This window comes from Centroberyx affinis, unplaced genomic scaffold, assembly GCF_046629955.1.
Source record: "Centroberyx affinis isolate AG114_WGS23_722 - 3 ecotype Tasmania unplaced genomic scaffold, CSIRO-AGI_Caff_v1 ptg000390l_1, whole genome shotgun sequence".
In the NCBI taxonomy this organism is placed as follows: Eukaryota; Metazoa; Chordata; class Actinopteri; order Beryciformes; family Berycidae; genus Centroberyx; species Centroberyx affinis.
This window is the reverse complement of record NW_027279058.1, coordinates 82,125-101,467: the sequence shown is the minus strand read 5'-3', so window position 1 is coordinate 101,467 and position 19,343 is coordinate 82,125. Positions and strand designations below refer to the sequence as shown.

At 41.0% G+C, this 19,343-nt stretch overlaps 1 protein-coding gene across 2 annotated transcripts; it reads left to right on the top strand.

The window, feature by feature from the left end:
• Window positions 1-1,071: 1,071 nt before the first annotated feature.
• On the top strand, window positions 1,072-18,828 carry pygma (phosphorylase, glycogen, muscle A). 2 transcript variants are annotated; one of them, XM_071515983.1, is made up of 20 exons: window positions 1,072-1,410; window positions 3,699-3,800; window positions 3,979-4,057; window positions 4,212-4,315; window positions 4,547-4,678; window positions 4,859-4,970; window positions 5,075-5,157; window positions 6,148-6,291; window positions 6,536-6,628; window positions 7,027-7,173; window positions 8,342-8,505; window positions 8,717-8,831; window positions 9,003-9,104; window positions 9,763-9,910; window positions 10,185-10,243; window positions 10,373-10,514; window positions 10,832-11,039; window positions 17,212-17,346; window positions 17,710-17,776; window positions 17,953-18,828. In XM_071515983.1, the coding sequence occupies exons 1-20, from the start codon at window positions 1,168-1,170 to the stop codon at window positions 18,100-18,102; spliced, it is 2,529 nt and encodes an 842-aa protein (XP_071372084.1). In that variant the 5' UTR covers window positions 1,072-1,167; the 3' UTR covers window positions 18,103-18,828. The 2 variants fall into 2 exon arrangements, with proteins under 2 accessions (XP_071372084.1, XP_071372085.1); XM_071515984.1 differs by lacking the exon at window positions 3,699-3,800.
• The last annotated feature ends 515 nt before the right edge of the window (window positions 18,829-19,343 follow it).

Here is a 19,343-nt window from a genome sequence, read left to right as displayed (position 1 = left end):
GATAATTAGCTGGATTTACCACACACATTTTTATGCATCCCTCACATGTAATATCTCATTGCCATCTGCTGGTCAGGGCAGTCCTGCCAGCTCTGCCAAGAAAGCTAGCTACTGTAGCTGCTGGATATTGTCATCACCAGATTGTGTTACCCATTTCATATGAGGGAATATTGCACACTGGGTAATTCAATAATTATGCACAAAATTAATAACATCTCACAAAAGGAGAATAGAAAAAGTGGAAGTTATGATTTTATTTCAAGTAATTCTAAATTAAATAATCTAAAATTATGAATAATGCATCAATCAGATCATTGCTGTCAGCTTTGTAAATTTTATATTCATTCATTCCTCTAAGCCAGTGGTTCAAACCTCCTCGTGATGCAGAGTGCTGCTGGTTTTCTATTCTACCAGATCGATAATTGCATTCATCTGGCGTCCCTGATGTAAATCAGTTCCTATTGTACAGCTAAAATGAGAACCAGCAGGGCTCCGGACCGTAAACAGCAGGCAAATACATGCACAATGTAATATAATGACAGAGGATACAAACACATGATGCAAATTTGAAAAAATACTAATTATTATCACTTTTTTGTATAGGAAGATTCACAGCTTCAATATTGCCTCAATAAATTAGGAGATAAATAAAACATTACTATTCATTTAATTATTCAAAAAATTCAAAAACAATTCTGAATCAGAATGATCAATTTATATAAATTCTGATCAGATCAAACTGGAAAACTGAAAGAACCACTGAGCATTGAGTAATGAAGTAGACAGAGTATTAGAGTAGTAGATGTGAATTATGTAAATAAAAAACTTTCTCTGAGGTACTGAGAGGAACTCAGGTAAAAGTGTAACAACCATTCTCAATCTCCCCTAAGCTGTCACGTCATGCCTGTACAGTATACTTGTGTCACATAATTGAATAATAATGACTTCTATGCTTAGCATATGCCCCACCCATCTACCCAATATATGCTACATGCTCCGCCCTCTACTCAATATTCATAGTTATGCCTTTAAATTGCTGAACATGACCTTCTGGTGTGGGTGCCTCTCTTGCTGTGTGTCTGAACTTGTGGTGTGTGCCTGCTGTCCCACTGTTTACATTCTAGGTAGCCAGTTTCAGAGCCCTGAACTGCCAAAACCTGTGCCACCATGTCAAAACCGTTGTCAGACCACGACAAGAAGAAGCAGATTTCAGTGCGAGGCCTTGCCGGCGTTGAAAATGTTTCAGATCTGAAGCAAAATTTCAACAGGCATCTCCACTTTACGCTGGTCAAGGACAGAAATGTGGCAACGAGAAGGGATTACTACTTTGCTCTTGCCCACACCGTGCGTGACCACTTGGTTGGCAGGTGGATCAGAACCCAGCAGCACTACTACGAGAAAGACCCCAAAGTAAGTTAAATTACCAGCAGAACCAACTGCACACTCCCACACACAAAGAGGTTTACAGTAAAGTGAATTATTATGAAGAGATAGATCAATTACTTTCACATGCAGAGGAAACATTTTTGCCATAATACTCTACATCCCATCATGTTTTGGATTTGTCATAGTGGCTATTATAGTGCTTATCATGGTTTTCCCAAGTGTGGAGGTTGTTTCCAGTCATGTTTGCTCTAAGAGCATACTTGACTTTATCAGTACATTTAAGGAGGTCTGTTACATGAACACTGCACTATATTCTCTGGTCTTGATGCCCTTTCCAATACATAGTGTTCACTCTCACTTATAGGCCAACCTGGATCCAAGCTGTTCATTGAATGACTCCTGTGTTCTCACAAGTTTAACGATATTAAACAAATATTAGATAATGGCTACAAACCATTTCCATGAGGGCGAGAGTGTTAATGCTGTTTCAGTTTCAAGTAGGGAGATTACCTCCGGCTGCCTTTAGACAACTGGTGTAAGTGGCACAGCTATGTTCATGTAAGAGCTGTCTGATGTCAGTGTAATGCCATGTCATGACATTTAAACTTCACAACAGCGTCTTAGCACTGTGGTGGCATGCTGACGTGCCTATAGTGTGTTGCAACATAAAACTCTCCATGACCTTCTGTTCCCATCCTGCCTGACCGTAAAGCACGTAGCCTATACTTGTGTCATATGAGCAGGGCATCTAATCTAATGGCATCAGAGTTTATAAGTTCAAACCAGTCTTGTTCAGAACAGTCACATAAACTATAACGAAGAGTCATGTAAGCTATAACTCTGAGCAAATTGAACTGTGGAAAATGTATCAAACAGCAAACAGAACTAAACTTTAACCCCAATTGCATTAACTTACGTTTCTTTATAAGATCATTAATAACTACTGAATAAAGGTGATTATTTTGTTTTTCTTAACGTTGGAGGAAAATCGCCACAGAGAGAGAATCACTGCTCTACAACATTAGTGCCAAAGCCATATATTTGTTCATCTCAGCTGGGAGACACAAACCTCACGCATTAAACTATTGGAGGTTTTAGAGTCTCTGTGATCAAAAGTGGGAGGGATGCAACCTCAAACTCAGAAACCATCTGACCTTCTAACTTTATCACCTTGTTCCGGTGTTCTAGACTGAAAGGTTAAAGGTGATTCCCTCAAAGGTCAAAACAGAAAAGGAAGGAGGACATCTAAGCTCCGTTCAGAGTTTGTGTATATGATCACGTAAAGTTATAAAACGGTGCTGTTAATAATAATAATAATAATAATAATAATAACAATAATAATAATAATAATAATGCGTTTATATACATATATAGCACCATTCATATATAGAATGCAACTCAAAGTGCTTTACATAAAATAAATTGATTAAAACAATAAATGGATTAAATGGATTGTGTTACATTCAAATTACATTAAAATTTCAAAAACAAAAATAGTCCAGCATAGGAATGACCCTCTATGCCTGTTGCCACAACAAGGTTTATTTATCACATTGTCTATATGTGTTGTTTTTTTTTCAGTATTGTGGGATCATACAACGGTTTAAGTGGAAGCGAGATAAGATTTGGAACATAATACTCAAGAGATCATGATGGCCAGTGGTTTTAGTGATATGGCTCTGTCACTTATTATTATTTTACACATCCATCTGAACCGCTATGAGTCCAGACTTCACAATGACTGGGTATCAGGCTCAGGCTGACCTTTAGAGCGACCTCTACAGGAGCTATTTTTGCCCTGGCCGAAATGCTGCTGTTATGCAATACCCAAAGCTATCTGTCCCCCAGTCCCTTCTCTCCTCTCCTCTCCTTTCCCTTACCTCTTCGGAGTGTGTCCACCCCCCCCCCATGTCAAAACAGAAAAACACTAAATGGCAAAGGCTAAACCCAGGCTCAGGTGGCACATTTCTCTATACTCCCAACTGTGAAGCTAAATCATGAAACCTAAAGATTTCCTTGACACTCTGTGGATGTTATCATGACACTTGCTAGATCATTTCACAGGTTTTTTTTTTTTTCAGCGCCAAATTTGTACCCATCACGCTACTCTAGGGAACTGTACTGACAGTAAATGTTAATCCCTCGCAACTCAACTCTGTCTCATATAACGACACAGAATTATCTCTGTTACACCACTGTTCATGAGGCAGTTTTTTGCCATTAAATATAAATGGCTGTACATTCAGTTTGACACTCATTATTTCATTGTTATTTCATGGTATTCCCCCCCCCCCCCCCAACCCCAACTGCAGCGTGTGTACTACATCTCCCTAGAGTTCTACATGGGCCGTACCCTCCAAAACACCATGGTGAACCTCGCGCTGGAGAATGCCTGTGACGAGGCCACATACCAGGTGAGACAAAGACACGCTTTCAAAGGTCCAAATAAAATCTGGTTATTATAGTGAAAATAGACATAAAGGCTCATGGCTCCTTCCTGAGTGTTGATAACAGCACTCTATCCCTCTTATAATTGAACTACAGTAGAAAAGGCTGGTTTTAGCTTCAGCATTAACCTCTGTTGTTCTGTAGTTGGGTCTTGACATGGAGGAACTGGAGGACATGGAGGAAGATGCCGGTCTGGGTAATGGCGGCCTGGGCCGTCTTGCTGGTGAGCACCTTTTCTCCCCTTTTTTTTTTTTTTTTTCAAATCTGAGGATTTTTTCTCCTGTTGTCTGACTTAAATTCATGAATGTTTCATATAGAAGCTGAGCTAGTCTAAGGGTGATATGCTTTTTTCATGTCCTCCTCTCCCTGGCCGTCAGCCTGTTTCCTTGACTCCATGGCTTCTCTGGGTCTGGCTGCCTATGGCTACGGTATCCGCTATGAGTTTGGTATCTTCAACCAAAAAATCCACAATGGCTGGCAGGTTAGAAATTTCATCAACTTTCAGGGATGACTACTCCCTTCATATTTTTTATCTTGCTGAATTAATACAATCCGTTTGTTACTATGAGCAATAATAGCACCTCTCATCTGGATTATGCTGCTTGCATTTTTGGTTTCACCTTAAATCACTACTGCTGGATCGTTTTCTGTTTATAGCTCAGCTGAATCCAGTGACCTAGTGAATTGTTTTTTCTGTATCAATGATATTCAGGTTGAGGAGGCTGATGATTGGCTGCGCTATGGCAACCCCTGGGAGAAGGCCCGCCCTGAGTACATGCGTCCAGTGAACTTCTATGGCAGGACCGAGCATCACCCTGATGGTGTGAAATGGGTTGACACTCAGGTGAAAATAGGAGTTGAATATACACAGATAAAAATAGTATTTATTTTTCTCGCTGTATATTAAATTGTACACCTGTGAATGTATATATAAACATGTCTGTACGAGAGGTGATGGTATCAGGCGATTTAGATATTATTAGCTATTTTAAGCTTCTGTCTCCTCTTATGATTGTTTTGGCAGGTGGTGCTGGCTCTCCCATATGACACTCCTATCCCTGGCTACAGAAACAACATTGTCAACACCATGAGGCTGTGGTCTGCTAAGGCCCCCTGTGACTTCAACCTGAAAGACTGTACGTGTCTGGCAGAGACCAAGGGTTTTAAATGTTGTCACAGTTGTCAAGTTGAGAAAAAGTGCTTGAAAAGGTATGATCATGTATTTTATTTTCCTTAACAGTCAATGTTGGCGGCTACATTCAGGCTGTGTTGGACAGAAACTTGGCTGAGAACATCTCCCGTGTGCTGTATCCCAACGACAATGTAAGAAACTGGGCCTAAATTGCTTTCTAATTTACCAAAGCTACACTCATGGGAGAATTTGTCCTTTGTGCAAATACCAAAGGTGAGCATGAACGTGTGAACCTGGCTTAGAGGAGACAGTTGAGGTATGTCATTGGGGTTATCAAGAGCTGTGGATGGTATGGCTTCCTAACTCTGCCCTATACAGTAGCTGTAGCATAATATAATAACATTAAGGCAGCTATCTTAGCTTAGTTAAGGAATGGATTTCCATAATTTGGGCCCCAACTGGTGTCCTTTGTCTTCGGCTAGAGCCACTGGCTGCTCTTTTCAGCTGCCTCTGAAGCTGTCTTTTATATCTGACATAAGCCCTGACCACCAATTGCCGGCTCCCGAGGGATAGTTCAAGAAGCAGGATTTGGGAGATAACCATCTAATTTGAGCTTTAACTCAAGTGAATTCTGGTAATACTCCTCTGTGCAGTGAGAGCAGGCTCAGAAGCTATGGCTGACCTGGCATGCCAGGTTTGTTTGAATTCAACTGGAGCTGCGCACAAAAGCGTGAAAACGCTAACCGATCAGAGTCTTGTCCATTATAGTTTGCCCCTTTATAGAAGTCACAGTGAGAAGAGCAGAGTCAGTGAATAATCCAAAAACAACATGATCTGCTGTTTTATTCTGTTAAGTATTTGTATGAACAATGTTGTCAATGTTTTTTCACATTGCCTTTCCATTTAACCATTTGCCAAAATAATTATATAATTATCTTCTACAAATCTGATTATTATTATCTGATTATTATGTTGCAGATATTACATATATAGCTCTACCTGTTGCACCACTTTCTTTCTATATTAGGCTTGGTTAATATTTATTTCATTGAAATTAAGAGATTATTATATATAATTATAATACCCATGCATCAAAATGTAACATTTTATGAACAAAAAAGAAATATTCTTCCTGGTTGCATGCAGAACAGAAACAGACAAATATGTGTCTTCATCCACAGTTCTTTGAGGGAAAGGAGCTGCGTCTGAAGCAGGAGTACTTTGTGGTGTCTGCCACCCTGCAAGACATCATCCGTCGTTTCAAGGTCTCTAAGTTTGGCTCCAGGGAGATTGTTCGCACAGACTTCAGCAAACTGCCTGACAAGGTGAGGAGAAGAACTCAGCAAAATAGTTTCTGTCAAAAATGAAAAGATTTTCCCCTGATGTCCCGTCTATGCTTTAGTTAAATTGTGAGTTGAGCAGGTTGTACTGTAGGTGGATTTTACTATATCGTATGAAGATGGTTGAAATGTACTTGCCAGCTATTTTATGGCATTTTCAATATTTTTTATTCAATAATTCAATATTGTGTTGTCTTTTAATAAGTCACTGAATGTCTTGCACATACAGGTGGCCATCCAGCTGAATGACACTCACCCTGCCATGGCTATTCCTGAGCTGATGAGGGTGCTGGTTGATGAGGAGAAGCTGCCATGGGACCAGGTGAGGAAGAAAAACCCTGAAATAACAGATGAATTGAACACATCATTTTTCATAGTGTTTCTTTTGTTTCATATTCAGTCTTTTTTTTTAGTTCTCATTTTAAACGATGACACATTTTTCATTGCATCTTTTGCAGTAGTGTGTTTCATGGACAACAACAGCAGGGGGCAACAAACCATTTTAGTGTTTGCTATAGAACAGATTTACCACCACCATAAAGTTAAATGATATTGCATACTGTTATGTAATGTTATGTTATGTTCTGTTATGTTGTATTCCTCAAATTTTGGATTTCTGTTTTGAATAATTATTATTTTCACATCACTGTGCACATTATAATCACAGATTTTTCTATCTTATTTTTATTTATTTATTTTTTCCCCCCTGCTGCTGCTCAGGCCTGGAGCATCTGTGTTCGTACCTGTGCCTACACCAACCACACAGTTCTTCCTGAGGCTCTGGAGCGCTGGCCCATCGACCTGTTCGCTCACCTGCTGCCCCGTCACCTGGAAATTGTCTATGAGATCAACCGCCGCCACCTGGAGGTTAGTGGTGCTCACTGCAACACATTCTGATTCCTGTGGCTTCCCTGCCATGCACATGATGCTAGAAATGTTAATCCTCTATGGTCAAGCACTTATACGGTCACAGAGTCTGTACTCTTATTGGCCTCACACTGACTTCACACTGTGGAGCTTGGTGCAATCAGTGAATTCAGATGCTTCCAAGGGAGGATACAAGGTGCACAGAGAACATAAATACTGATATTTGTAAAACCAATATGAGACCCATTTTAAAAAGGAGAGAGCTTTGTTTAGATGCAACAGAGTGCCAAAATATATGAGATTTGGGAAGCTATTGACATTTATTGAATGAAGAAGTCCAGAAAATAAGAAGTACAATACTTCTGACTTTTTAGATTCCCATCGTGGAAAGGGAGTAGAACCCAGTGCAATGGTAGCAATCATTTCAAAGCTCAGTATGGGGCCTAAATGCTATGAATTTGTATGAATTACTGAACAGAATTATTGTGATTGGCTTTTCATTGCATCTGGTGAGAAAAAATAATTAAAGAAATTGCTTGACTGTAAATTAAAGTTACCCCAGGACTCCCACATCCCTGCTTATCATCCAAGATGGGAAGAAGCAATGTTTCTGACTTGAGGATATACAGTATAAGATAGGTCTGCTAGGCCTGCACAATATTATGACTTTCTTCAGTCTACTGGCATCATGAGGATGCGGAACTGGAGAGACGGACCTATACTGCTTGCTATGAGCTGTGATTGGTTCTTATATAAAGTAAATTACAAGACCAGGTCATCATAAATATGCATCAAGTGAATGGGAGAAATTATATTATTTGATGAGTTTACATAAGATGGACTCACGTAGCCATGGACCTCCAAACTACAGACAGAACTACAAACATTTCCCAGGTTCATAATTACTGTTGATTGTCTTCCTTATGTCTTATCTTTATAATAATTATAATGATTGAATTGAATGTGTGTGCAGTGCACTATGAGAAGTCAAGATGAAAAGAAACACACTTCATACTTTTGCCATTGCAAGATAAAAAAAAAAAAAAATTGAAAATGAAACTTACATATAGAGCACTATAGTGAAATTCTATGAATCAGCAAACAACAACATTGTGAAAGATAGAACCCTTAACATATTTTTTATTTCATTTTCCCTTCATCTGCCCAGAATGTTGCTGCTAAGTTTCCTGGTGATCATGACCGTCTGCGCCGCATGTCCCTCATTGAGGAAGGCGGACAGAAGAGGATCAACATGGCCCATTTGTGCATTGTAGGCTCCCATGCTGTCAACGGCGTGGCCCAGATACACTCTGACATCCTCAAAGCTACAATGTACGTCCCTAAAATAAACACAGCTGCCTCTAATCCTTCTTGTTGTAAATCACAGTTAACACCAAACTACATGCATGTACGTATATGCAATCATAAGCTATTAGATGCATCTAATATTTGGCTATTTCACAAATCCCCAGCTTCTATCATTTCATAGGCTGCTGCATCATCTTTCTGTCCTGATATATGCGATGCTTCACTCTGCTTGCAGTTTCAAGGACTTCTATGAAATGGAGCCAAAGAAGTTCCAGAACAAGACCAATGGCATCACTCCTCGCCGCTGGCTGGTGATGTGCAACCCCGGCCTGGCTGAGGTCATCGCTGAGGTTGGCAGTATTTTATACACACATACTTGCATACACACACACACACACACACACACACACACACACGCACACACACACACACTACTGTCAACATTTTTAAGCAATGCCTCATCAGGGATCCCAAAATGCTATTTATTCTGATTTCACTGTTTCTCAATTTTTGCCTATTAGAGAATTGGTGAGGACTTCATCCGTGACCTGGACCAGCTGAGAGGTCTGCTGAGGTACATCAATGATGAAGCTTTCATTCGTGACGTCGCCAAAGTCAAGCAGGTGACGTAACTAATTGATTGTTTTAACGTAACCGTGCCGTTTATTTTTCAATTTGGAATAAACACAAAACCTGCAGTGGAGCTATAGAAAGAATATATATTAGATAGAAAGAGATAATAGAGAGTATTTTAGCTTGCTCTATTACAGTTTGGTATGTAAATCCAACTACTCAGGTACACAAGCGGCTGGAGAGACTGGCGCATAATCAACTTTAAGTAATCTGTCTCTGTGACGGAGAACATATACTGTACCATTCCATAAAGTGCTCAAAAGCTCTTGTTAAAGACCTTAGGCACCTCGCAGAGCTTTTTATTCCTCTGTGACCAGGGAGACGGTACCAGTCTATCAAAGCCTCCGTTTAATGGTTTTTACAGCAGCTTCTGCCCCAGTTTGATCCCTATTCTGAATCCGCTTATATGACACTCTAGAACTTGTCATACATGTGGCACTTTAAACTCTCAGAGCAGCACTGTCCCATTGATTTAAACATGTTGTGTCTTCCTCTGTCGTATCTTATTGTGCTTTAGCATTGCTCTGCTAAAATTTACATATGTGTATCTATATACATACAAATAACTACTCAAGTTGAAGTTGAACTTGTAACTCTGACATGTGCCAAATTACTATTTGTAATGAAGTTTATCTTTTGCTAATATAGGAGAACAAGCTGAAGTTTGCTGTGCACCTGGAGGAGCACTACAAGGTGAAGATCAACCCCAACTCCATGTTCGACATTCAGGTTAAGAGAATCCATGAATACAAGAGACAGCTGCTCAACTGTCTGCACATTATCACCTACTATAACCGTAAGTATGTTACACCTTTTAAATCTTCAAATTTTAAATCCTCTATGCTAAATTATGAGTTACTCAAATTAAAATATTTCAGATGTTCAAAATGATTTAAGGACATTTAAGGATTGTGTTTCCCACTGCAAAAGTTTGCCAATAATTTAGCCGTATTGGATAGGTCCTTAATAGAAAATTTGTGAACATGTCCAAGGCACACACACACACCACACACACACACACACACACAAACACACACCTCAGTCCTGTAACCTCTTGCTATTTCATCCAGGCATCAAGAAGGAGCCCAACAAGCAGTGGACCCCAAGAACTGTCATGATCGGTGGAAAGGTTTGTAACTGCACATAACTTGGTTTTACAGAAAAATGCCCCACCTTCACGACTGTACGCTTTAATTTATGTCTGCTTGCATCAGGTATTAGTGAAACTCATAGATCTCCTCCTGTGCCTTTCTTGCAGGCTGCCCCCGGCTACCACACTGCCAAGATGATCATCCGTCTGATCACAGCTATCGGTGAGGTGGTCAACAATGACCCAGTGGTTGGAGACCGTCTCAAAGTCATCTTTCTGGAGAACTACAGAGTCACGCTGGCTGAGAAAGGTAATTGACCATTCACTGCTCCTTTGCCCATCCCTCCCTCCCCCTCTCTCTCTGCTCCCAACCTTAATCTTTCCTCAGTCTGTCTATCATTTCTCATGCTCATCTCTATTTCTTCCCCTCCTCTGCAGAAGATTGGTTTAGAAAACTTTAATATCTTCAATGAGGCTATATGATGCACAGCATAAATCACGCATGCGCGCACACACACACACACACACACACACACACACACGCACACACGCACACACACATACATACACAAACACACACAAAACAGTTACTAGAGTCATTAACCCTTTGTTTCTGCCTCCCTCCAGCCATCCCTGCAGCTGACCTGTCGCAGCAGATCTCCACAGCAGGCACAGAGGCCTCTGGCACTGGCAACATGAAGTTCATGTTGAATGGTGCTCTAACCATTGGTACCATGGATGGAGCCAATGTTGAGATGGCTGAGGAGGCTGGTGAGGACAACCTCTTCATCTTCGGCATGAGGGTGGACGACGTTGATGCGCTTGACAGGAAAGGGTAAGAAATGTTATGGACGTGGAAAGAGGACCAGATGCAATGAATATCCTCTACAGTTTAGATTTGTGATACTTACACTGAAAACAAACATTTCCTCTGGTAAAGAGAGTTACTTGTTGAAGGCTTACATGGTCTTAGTTAAGGAGCTACTTCGATATGTTTACTTACAAACACTCATCCAAATGGTTCTAACCCTTAGGGTTAAAGTTTTACTTCTTTTGTTTGGGTTCATTGTGGCTGTAACCCTGTATGGTTAAACATTAAATTTTGAGTATAAACTCTGTTTATACTCTTCATACTATATACTTTATACTCTGTGGCTTCACTCAAGACCTGGGGTTGAAGTCTTTACCATTTTAGGGCCAACAAGTCCCCCTGAGACACATTTAATGGGCCATGTGCAGGTTTATTCACTTTGTGCCGCTCTCCCCTCCCTCAGGTGTTATTATACTCATGAACTAACTAATTCCATTTGGATGGCATGATTGCCACAATGTGTAAACAGGAGGCTTTACAATCACTTCCCAACAAACACAGCAGTATGAGAATCAGGTTGCACGCTTATGGCCCCACACACAGGGCTACATGGGTGCCATTCAACGGGCAATTAAAGGTGCAGTAATAATAATAATAATAATAATAATAATAATAATAACCTTTATATGCTATACAAATAACCTTATTTGTATAGAATATTTCATACACAACATGCAGCTCAAAGTGCTTTACATCAATAAAAGGCAAATAAAAGACAGATAAAAAGATAAAATTCATATAAAAGAACAAGCAAAATGCATTGCATTAAAAGAATCAAATCAATTAAAATAGAAAGATAAAAGAACACAACAAATATTCCCACTTTTAGATGCACATTGTGAGTGAACCCATATGTTTTTCTTTAATTTTCTTTTCCCCTGTCCTTCCTGATTCTACTCTTGATCTGATATTTACGTCAGATCTCACTGCCTAAGGCAGACGAGAATCATAGATTCTCCTCTTGGTCAAAAACCTCACTATCCAGAGATGAATGAGAATCATACAGGGTAAAGCTCTGTCCCCCCCACATATAGTGTTCACTCATGCAAGTAAGCATTACCCGGACAAGACCAATGAAAATTCGTACTTGCCCGTGTCAGCTCTGTTGGGATTCTGAACAGAAACAGTTAAAATGAAGGCTATTTAAAAGCTAAGCTGAAAAGATACGTTTTTAGCAGTCATTTGAAAATGCTTACAGAGCCTGCCTCTCTAATATTCTTTGGCAGGGTGTTCCACAGTTTAGGAGCATAGTTAAAAAAGGCTGCATCCCCAATCTTCTTCTGAGTGGGGTTTTGTACTTCTAACAAACCAGCAGTAGAAGACCTAACGGCTCTTGATGGAAATTAGAACAGCAGGGATTCTGTAATGTAGGCCGGTCCTAAGACATTAAGAGCTTTGTATACAAGTAAAGAACTTTAAAATAAATTCTAAAGGACACTGGGAGCCAGTGCAATGTAGCTAAAACCGGAGTGATATGCTCTTGCTTCCTTGTTTTTGTTAAAAGTCTAGCTGCAGAGTTTTGGATAAGCTGAAGCTGAAGCTGAAGCAATAGACTTTTTTGGGAGGCTGGTGAAAATGGCGTTGCAGTAGTCCAGTCTACTTGTAACAAACGTGTGAGTTAGCTTTTCAGCATCTTTCTGGGTTAGGAAGGGCCGCACCTTGGCAATATTTCTAAGATGAAAGAATGCTGTTCTGGTCACCTTGTTTATATGGGAATTAAAACTTCAACATCAGCATAGCTATGGAAATTGACATTATGTTCTCTGATAATATCACCTAATGGAAGCATGTATAATGAGAAAAGCAGGGGACCAAGACAGCTTCCTTGTGCAACACCAGAAGTTAGATCATGTTTCTCTGATACATGATCTCCAAGACAGATGAAAAATTTCCTCCCTGTAATGTACGTTCTGAACCAGTTTAGGACACATTCAGAGAGACCAACCCAGTTCTCAAGACGATCTATGAGAATATTGTGGTCGATGGTGTCAAATGCTGCACTCAAGTCCAAAAGAACCAGAACTGAGACCCTGTTGGCAAGTCGCAAATCATTGACTATTTTGGTGAGAGCAGTTTCTGTGCTGTGGTTGGCTCTGAAACCTGACTGAAACTTCTCCAGAATGTTGTTTTCATTTAAAAAGTTGTTAATTTGGTTAGAAACCACTTTTTCAAGTACCTTACTTAAAAAAGGAAGGTTTGATATGGGCCTGTAGTTACTTAGGACCCCACAGTCCAAATGTGATTTCTTCAACAGAGGTTTCACAACAGCGGTTTTAAAGGCATCAAGAAAAACCCCAGTCTCAAGTGATGTGTTAATGATTTTCAGAGCAGTTTGAAACACTATTGAAAACCCTCTTAAACAAGACTAGGTCAAAACCTAGTATATGGCTGGACCGTGTATGAGTGTGCCACGTGCCACGGCCGACCAATGGTGTAACTAACTCCGCTGTAGACTGCTAATACATACTGTACATACTGCTAATAGTCCATACATCCATACTGATCGTTCCAGCGCTTCCCGTCTCTCTCTCCACCGCTGTCGTCTCCAACGCGCCCACGGCCCGCATTGATCCTGCCGATCCAAGCGCCAGGCACTCTGTTACCCGTCGGTGCCGAAAACGCTGTTCGCCGGACACCGGGGGCGCATCGTCGTCGGGACCCCGGCCAAAATGTCGGCCGGATCATCGGGAACAAATCGGCGCCCAGCTAGTGGCACTGGCCGGAACCGTGGCCCCGGGAAACTTCGGGAAGGTCAGAAATAAGTCCTCGGCGTGATGAAACCTCCATGCTTGTTTGTGTCTCTCTCAGAACAGAGGGGCTTCAGGTGGACTGAGCTCGCACATATGCATCGACATAAACGGTGATATGATATAATTGTATAGATTCTACTTTAGCTTCATCTTACATGCATGATATTGGTCAGCCTGCTTACTGTGTGGGAGAAACGGGCTCCTGATCTCAGCGGAGAAACTAGACGGCGGAGAAAACGAAACTGAAATTTCTGGCTCTGTGATCCTATGATGTGCCACGTGCCACGGCCGACCAATGGTGTAACTTGATCTCTCAGTCACTCAGTCAGTCAGTCAGTCAGTGACAGACATTCGCGTTTGTAGGGCTGGCCCCGCTGTTGCGGTCCAGCCAAAAACTCTCGGTGGTGGTTGTGATCCAGCAATACATGTGTTGGGTCCCAGCTCCTGGGTCAGGGACTGGGGCTGCGGTGAGAGTGACTGGTCATCTATGGGTTGCTGTTGAAGTTGGGACTGAAGTGTGTCAGAAGTGTGGCCATAATATACCCCTTGGTCACTGATAGAGGTCGATAGGAGTCAGTCATAAATTATTTAATGCTCCTTTATTTCCAGGGAAAAGAAGTTCAAAAAGCCCAGAGAGCAGGCATCCTTCACCGATTTTCTGTTAAACTAGAAGGGCACTCAGAGAACACAGACCTCCGCCAAGGTTCATGCTATTATTGCTTGTTCGTGAGTCGGATCCGGATCCGCTCCAAAATTTAATGGGTTCTTACTTTGCCCATGCTACACCCTTCCACGAAGTTTCATGAAAATCGGGTCAGTAGTTTTTCCGTTATCCTGCTAACAGTCAAACAGACGAACAAACGGCACCGAAAACATAACCTCCTTGGCGGAGGTAACAATGGCCAAGATGCGGCCATACCTCTGGTAGAACTGCCACTTTTGTTGCTACAGGCTTTGTAGCAAAACAATACAATGAGACAGAAGTTGCATAGACAACCATCTGCCTCTGGCTGGGTAAACAAGAGATACAAATAGCTCATTGTATGAGTAGAAAGCTTGAGTTCATGCCATGTTTGTGAGTAAAATGCCTACAGGGCACAAGACGTACTAGAGCATGGAGCCAAATCAAACACCAGTGACAGTCAATTCCTGCTCTGGTCTGGCATGCACCAGGGACCAAAAAGTACACTTTTAAGTTTGAAAAGCTGTGGCCTTTGATCATGTTGGCAATGTTTTTGTAGAAAAAGCAATACCTCAACTCCAGTTTGTGCTGATAAAAAAACAACTTTGGTTGCATAACGAGTTGCAGTAGCTGCACTATCAGCAAACGGTACAACTCCCAGACACTAACCAGAGACTCCCACAACACGGTCAACTGACTCAGCTGACTCTTTCATTCTCGTTGATGTTGTCGTAAACTGTTAGCTGGGTTACATACAGTCAAACCTCACTTCTTCATTGTGATTGGTCGGCTCATAAAAAAAGCCATCAACGCCATGTGTGTCCCATGTAAAAGTTGAACATTTCTCAACTTTAGAAAGCAGCCTGCTCTGCCTAAAAAGAAGCCAGGCGCAGTACTTTTTCCAAAGTGTCCACTCTCTGTCCGCCTTGCAGCTGCTTCCCATTGACTTTTATGTAAAAAAAAAAAAAAGGTGCTGGCAGCATGAAAAAAAGAGTAACAGTGTGAAAATGGCCTGAGTCTAACAGCCTCTTCAAACAAGTGATATTTACAATGGAAGCCTGAAAGGAACCCGATTTCCTCCTGCAGCTGGGTCAATAGGGATTTGCGCAGCAGGAGAGCTCATGGGTCTCCGTGCAGTAGAGCAATGCTCTTTCGGAAACAAATGGCCTTTTGGGCTAGCAGGGAGTCAACAGAAACATAGTCAGTTTCTTCAGAAACACTGTCAAGCTCAGGCTGCATTAGCTCCATGTGGGGAAACGCATTGAGCTGCCTGCCATGGACTAGACAGGTTACATGGGCTCCAAGCAGCAGATCCTTGTCTCACAGAGAGAGGACTCTGACTCTGATTCTTAACAGATAATGTGATACCTAATAGATTCAAGCCCCTCCCACTTTGGCAGGGTGTGTGGTTGCCGACGCAGGTCTTAAACTCAGGTCATCTGGTTATAATCTGGTCTCCCTACTGACTAAACCACCCTGGTGTCAAGTTTTTCTTTTGAAGGCAAATAGGTTATACACTCTCCCTTCCCCTAGTAGTTAATTGTCTCTGGAAATTTGCAAAACCCATTCATCACAACTGGGTGTGTGGCCAGCTGGTCCAAGGTCGGAGGGGGCATATGGGACTAATAACAAGTAAACAACAAACAAAATGTTTGAACAAGTTTAATGCAAGATAGTGCTAATATTTTATCTTGGCATTAAACTTGTTCGAGGAGTGTTTACTTGTTACATCGTGTTGTTACGTAACCGTGTTGTTCCATACATGTGGTTGTGAAGACATGCCCGGGCGATCGCTTCTTGGCAGCTACAAATGTTGTTCTAGATCTCCCCACTCGCTCCCTGACTGGATAGGCAAATAAATAACATGTTAATCTGAGCATCCCCACTGGTTAATCAGATGACAGAAAGTAAGGGCCAAAATTCCTGGACTCACAAATAGTCTGAACTGAGTTTTGTGTTAACTTTTCTTTTTACCTATTCACAGACGTAGAAGTGCAACTACAAACCTGTTCTCACACGTTCACAAATTTGATCTGTTAAAATCTGCTTATCCAATCACACATTTGATTTTTTACTTGTTCTTAAACATTCAAAAATTATATTGAATTATTCAAATTGTTTTTTCTGCATTCACACATTTGCATTTATTCATGCAATTTTTCCACACATCTAAATAAGTTCATATACAACTACAAGTCTCAAAACATTTTTCCATGAGCTCAAAAACAATATGACCCTCATTTAATCCCATTGGGGCACATCAAAGGGAGGAGAGGAAAGGAGAATGTCGCTCCTTGTCTGTTTTTATACGCCACTATATGTTATCTTTGCTTATGAGGACACAGTGCTATGTCCTGTTATCAGGTCCATCTGGTGAGATGGTACAACTGTAATTAATGCGGTGAACACTGCATGCCCTGGGGTATACTGCGGCTCTGCGGTCTCTCAGCGAGTGTTGGCAGTCACCACTTGTCTTAACAGCACTCTTCCCATCCATGCAGCCTGGGTCAAGAGAACTGGTTCTTTCCATCCAAGCAGAGGTTTCAGGCACAAAGGTGTGACCATGGGAAACCTGTTTAGGCAACTGGCTAGACCTTTGAATACTCTCATGTGAATGTACAGGTTACTATGGTGACAAGGTTGTGCCTTCTTTTTTTTCTGAAAGTGCAGAATTTAATATGTTTTTTTTTGTTGTCTTGCTTAGATACTGTGCTGAAGAGTACTACAAGCGCCTGCCTGAGCTGAAACAAGCTATTGACCAGATTGCTGGAGGGTTCTTTAGCCCAAAGCAGCCTGACCTGTTTAAGGAAATTGTCAACATGCTGATGCACCATGACAGGTAAAGACACATCAAACATTAACAAACTAAGGCAAACGGCACAAACAGGAAACACACACACACACACACACACACAAACTTTTTGCACAAGCAAATATTGGCCACACATTCACAGAAAAACACAAAAAAACAAAGCTCACACAGTTGCATGTACACAAACATACTCTGCACACATACACCACAACATACAAACATACACACACGCACACACACACACACACGCTTGCATGTGCGCATACACCAACACACACACGCACATACAAGGTGCATCTGTCACGTTCATAAAATGAAATGTTTATGAAATATCTTCCCTGCATCACTTTGTATTTCTTCAGTAAGTAAACTGCAGTATTTTCTGCACAGATTCAAGGTGTTTGCTGACTATGAAGACTACATTAAAAGCCAGGAGAAAGTCAATGCTCTGTACAAGGTAGGTACAGTATAAAGGACTTTGTCAGGACGCTCTGGGTGTAAAGGTCATTCTCATGTATGTACCGAAAGTTTATGAGATCACGTTGCAGTATCACCACTATTATGAAGGTGGAGTCCAAGGTAATAAGATGGCTCTTATAGATTTCTTATCAACCGTTCTCCTCTTCACATCAGAACCCCAAGGAATGGACCAAGAAGGTGATCTACAACATTGCCGGATGTGGCAAATTCTCCAGTGACCGCACCATTGCCCAATACGCTCGTGAGATCTGGGGCATGGAGCCCACCCTGGAGAAGATCCCTGCCCCTGATGACAAGCACTAAACAGTCCCTCCGCCCGACAGCAGACACCCAATCCTGCCCCATCCCTAACTTACATGCCAGTAGATATGTGTTTGGTAACAGTCAACCCCATGTCCACCGGCTTTAGTTTTAATTTCTGCCTGCGTCACTACATTGTCTCATACACACTGGCCAAGCTCACACCCACAATAGCCAAGTTAAAGCCTGGTTTAATGGGAAAGCTCTAGTTATTGTCAATAATGGCTAATTTGCTCCCGTGGAAGTGGACAGAAGAGCTATGTGGTGGGTTTTGTGAGTTTACTGGTGATATATTTTTTTTTTATTCAAAAATATAAACTCTTGTATTTCCACTCAGACCCATTCTGAATAAATTTTGTCTTAAATACCATAACAGTTTGAGCTCCTTTTATTCAGCTGTTCCCATTCACTTTTAATCTTGTATTCTCATGGCCAGCATACAATTACTAGACAACCAGTTTTTGATTGTTTTTAAGTTTATCTGTATCAAGATTTTATGGTTTTATTCCTGTGGTAGAAACAAAAACCTCACATAAATGTTTAGTTTCTACCAGGAGTAATCGGTAGGCTATATGCACATTGTCCATTGTAAGATCAGAGGGCTATCCTAGGAAGTGAAGCTCAACCTGCACATTTCCTTCTTGGCTTCCTTTTTCCTTTTCCATTTTAGTAATTTAACTAATGAAGACCTGACCTGCAATCCTCAGCAACAATCTACAAATGGTTTTGTCCAGCCATACTAAACCACCAAACCAATAAATTAAACTACATACAAAATTCTTTTTCTGCCCATTTTCATTCCATCATCACATGTAAACATAGTATGAGCTTGCAAAATTTGTCCTGCAGGTTTTGGCCCTGGAGTATGACATAACACATACAGTGCATACAGACATCTATGCATACAGACACATTGTCATTTTGTCTGTTCGTAGGTTTCCTCCATTCACAAATCTCCACTTCTCTACATATTATCTACATCTGTTAAGTGAAGTGAAAATGTATGGAAGGTATAGTCTTGTGTCATACTCCCATATGCCTCTTGTTTTATATTGACTTATTGATATGTTACAGTCTCAGTAAATTCTGTTGCTACACACATCCTATTTTTTTTTTTTTTTTTTTTTTTTTTTTTTGTCACATTTTCATTCATACATTTCTGCTTGTCGGTTTAGTGATTTATAGTGTTTATATTACACCATTTGCTGTATTCTTATTTATGCCTATTCTTCTTCCATGTATTC

What these genes read in the sequence shown, in the direction of transcription:
- pygma (XM_071515983.1), top strand. Translation starts at nt 1,168, where the DNA reads ATGTCAAAACCGTTGTCAGACCACGACAAGAAGAAGCAGATTTCAGTG. An exon ending in AGAAGCTGCCATGGGACCAG is followed by an intron (nt 6,629 to 7,026) that starts GTGAGGAAGAAA and finishes GCTGCTGCTCAG; the next exon opens with GCCTGGAGCATCTGTGTTCG. An exon ending in ACGTCGCCAAAGTCAAGCAG is followed by an intron (nt 9,105 to 9,762) that starts GTGACGTAACTA and finishes TTGCTAATATAG; the next exon opens with GAGAACAAGCTGAAGTTTGC.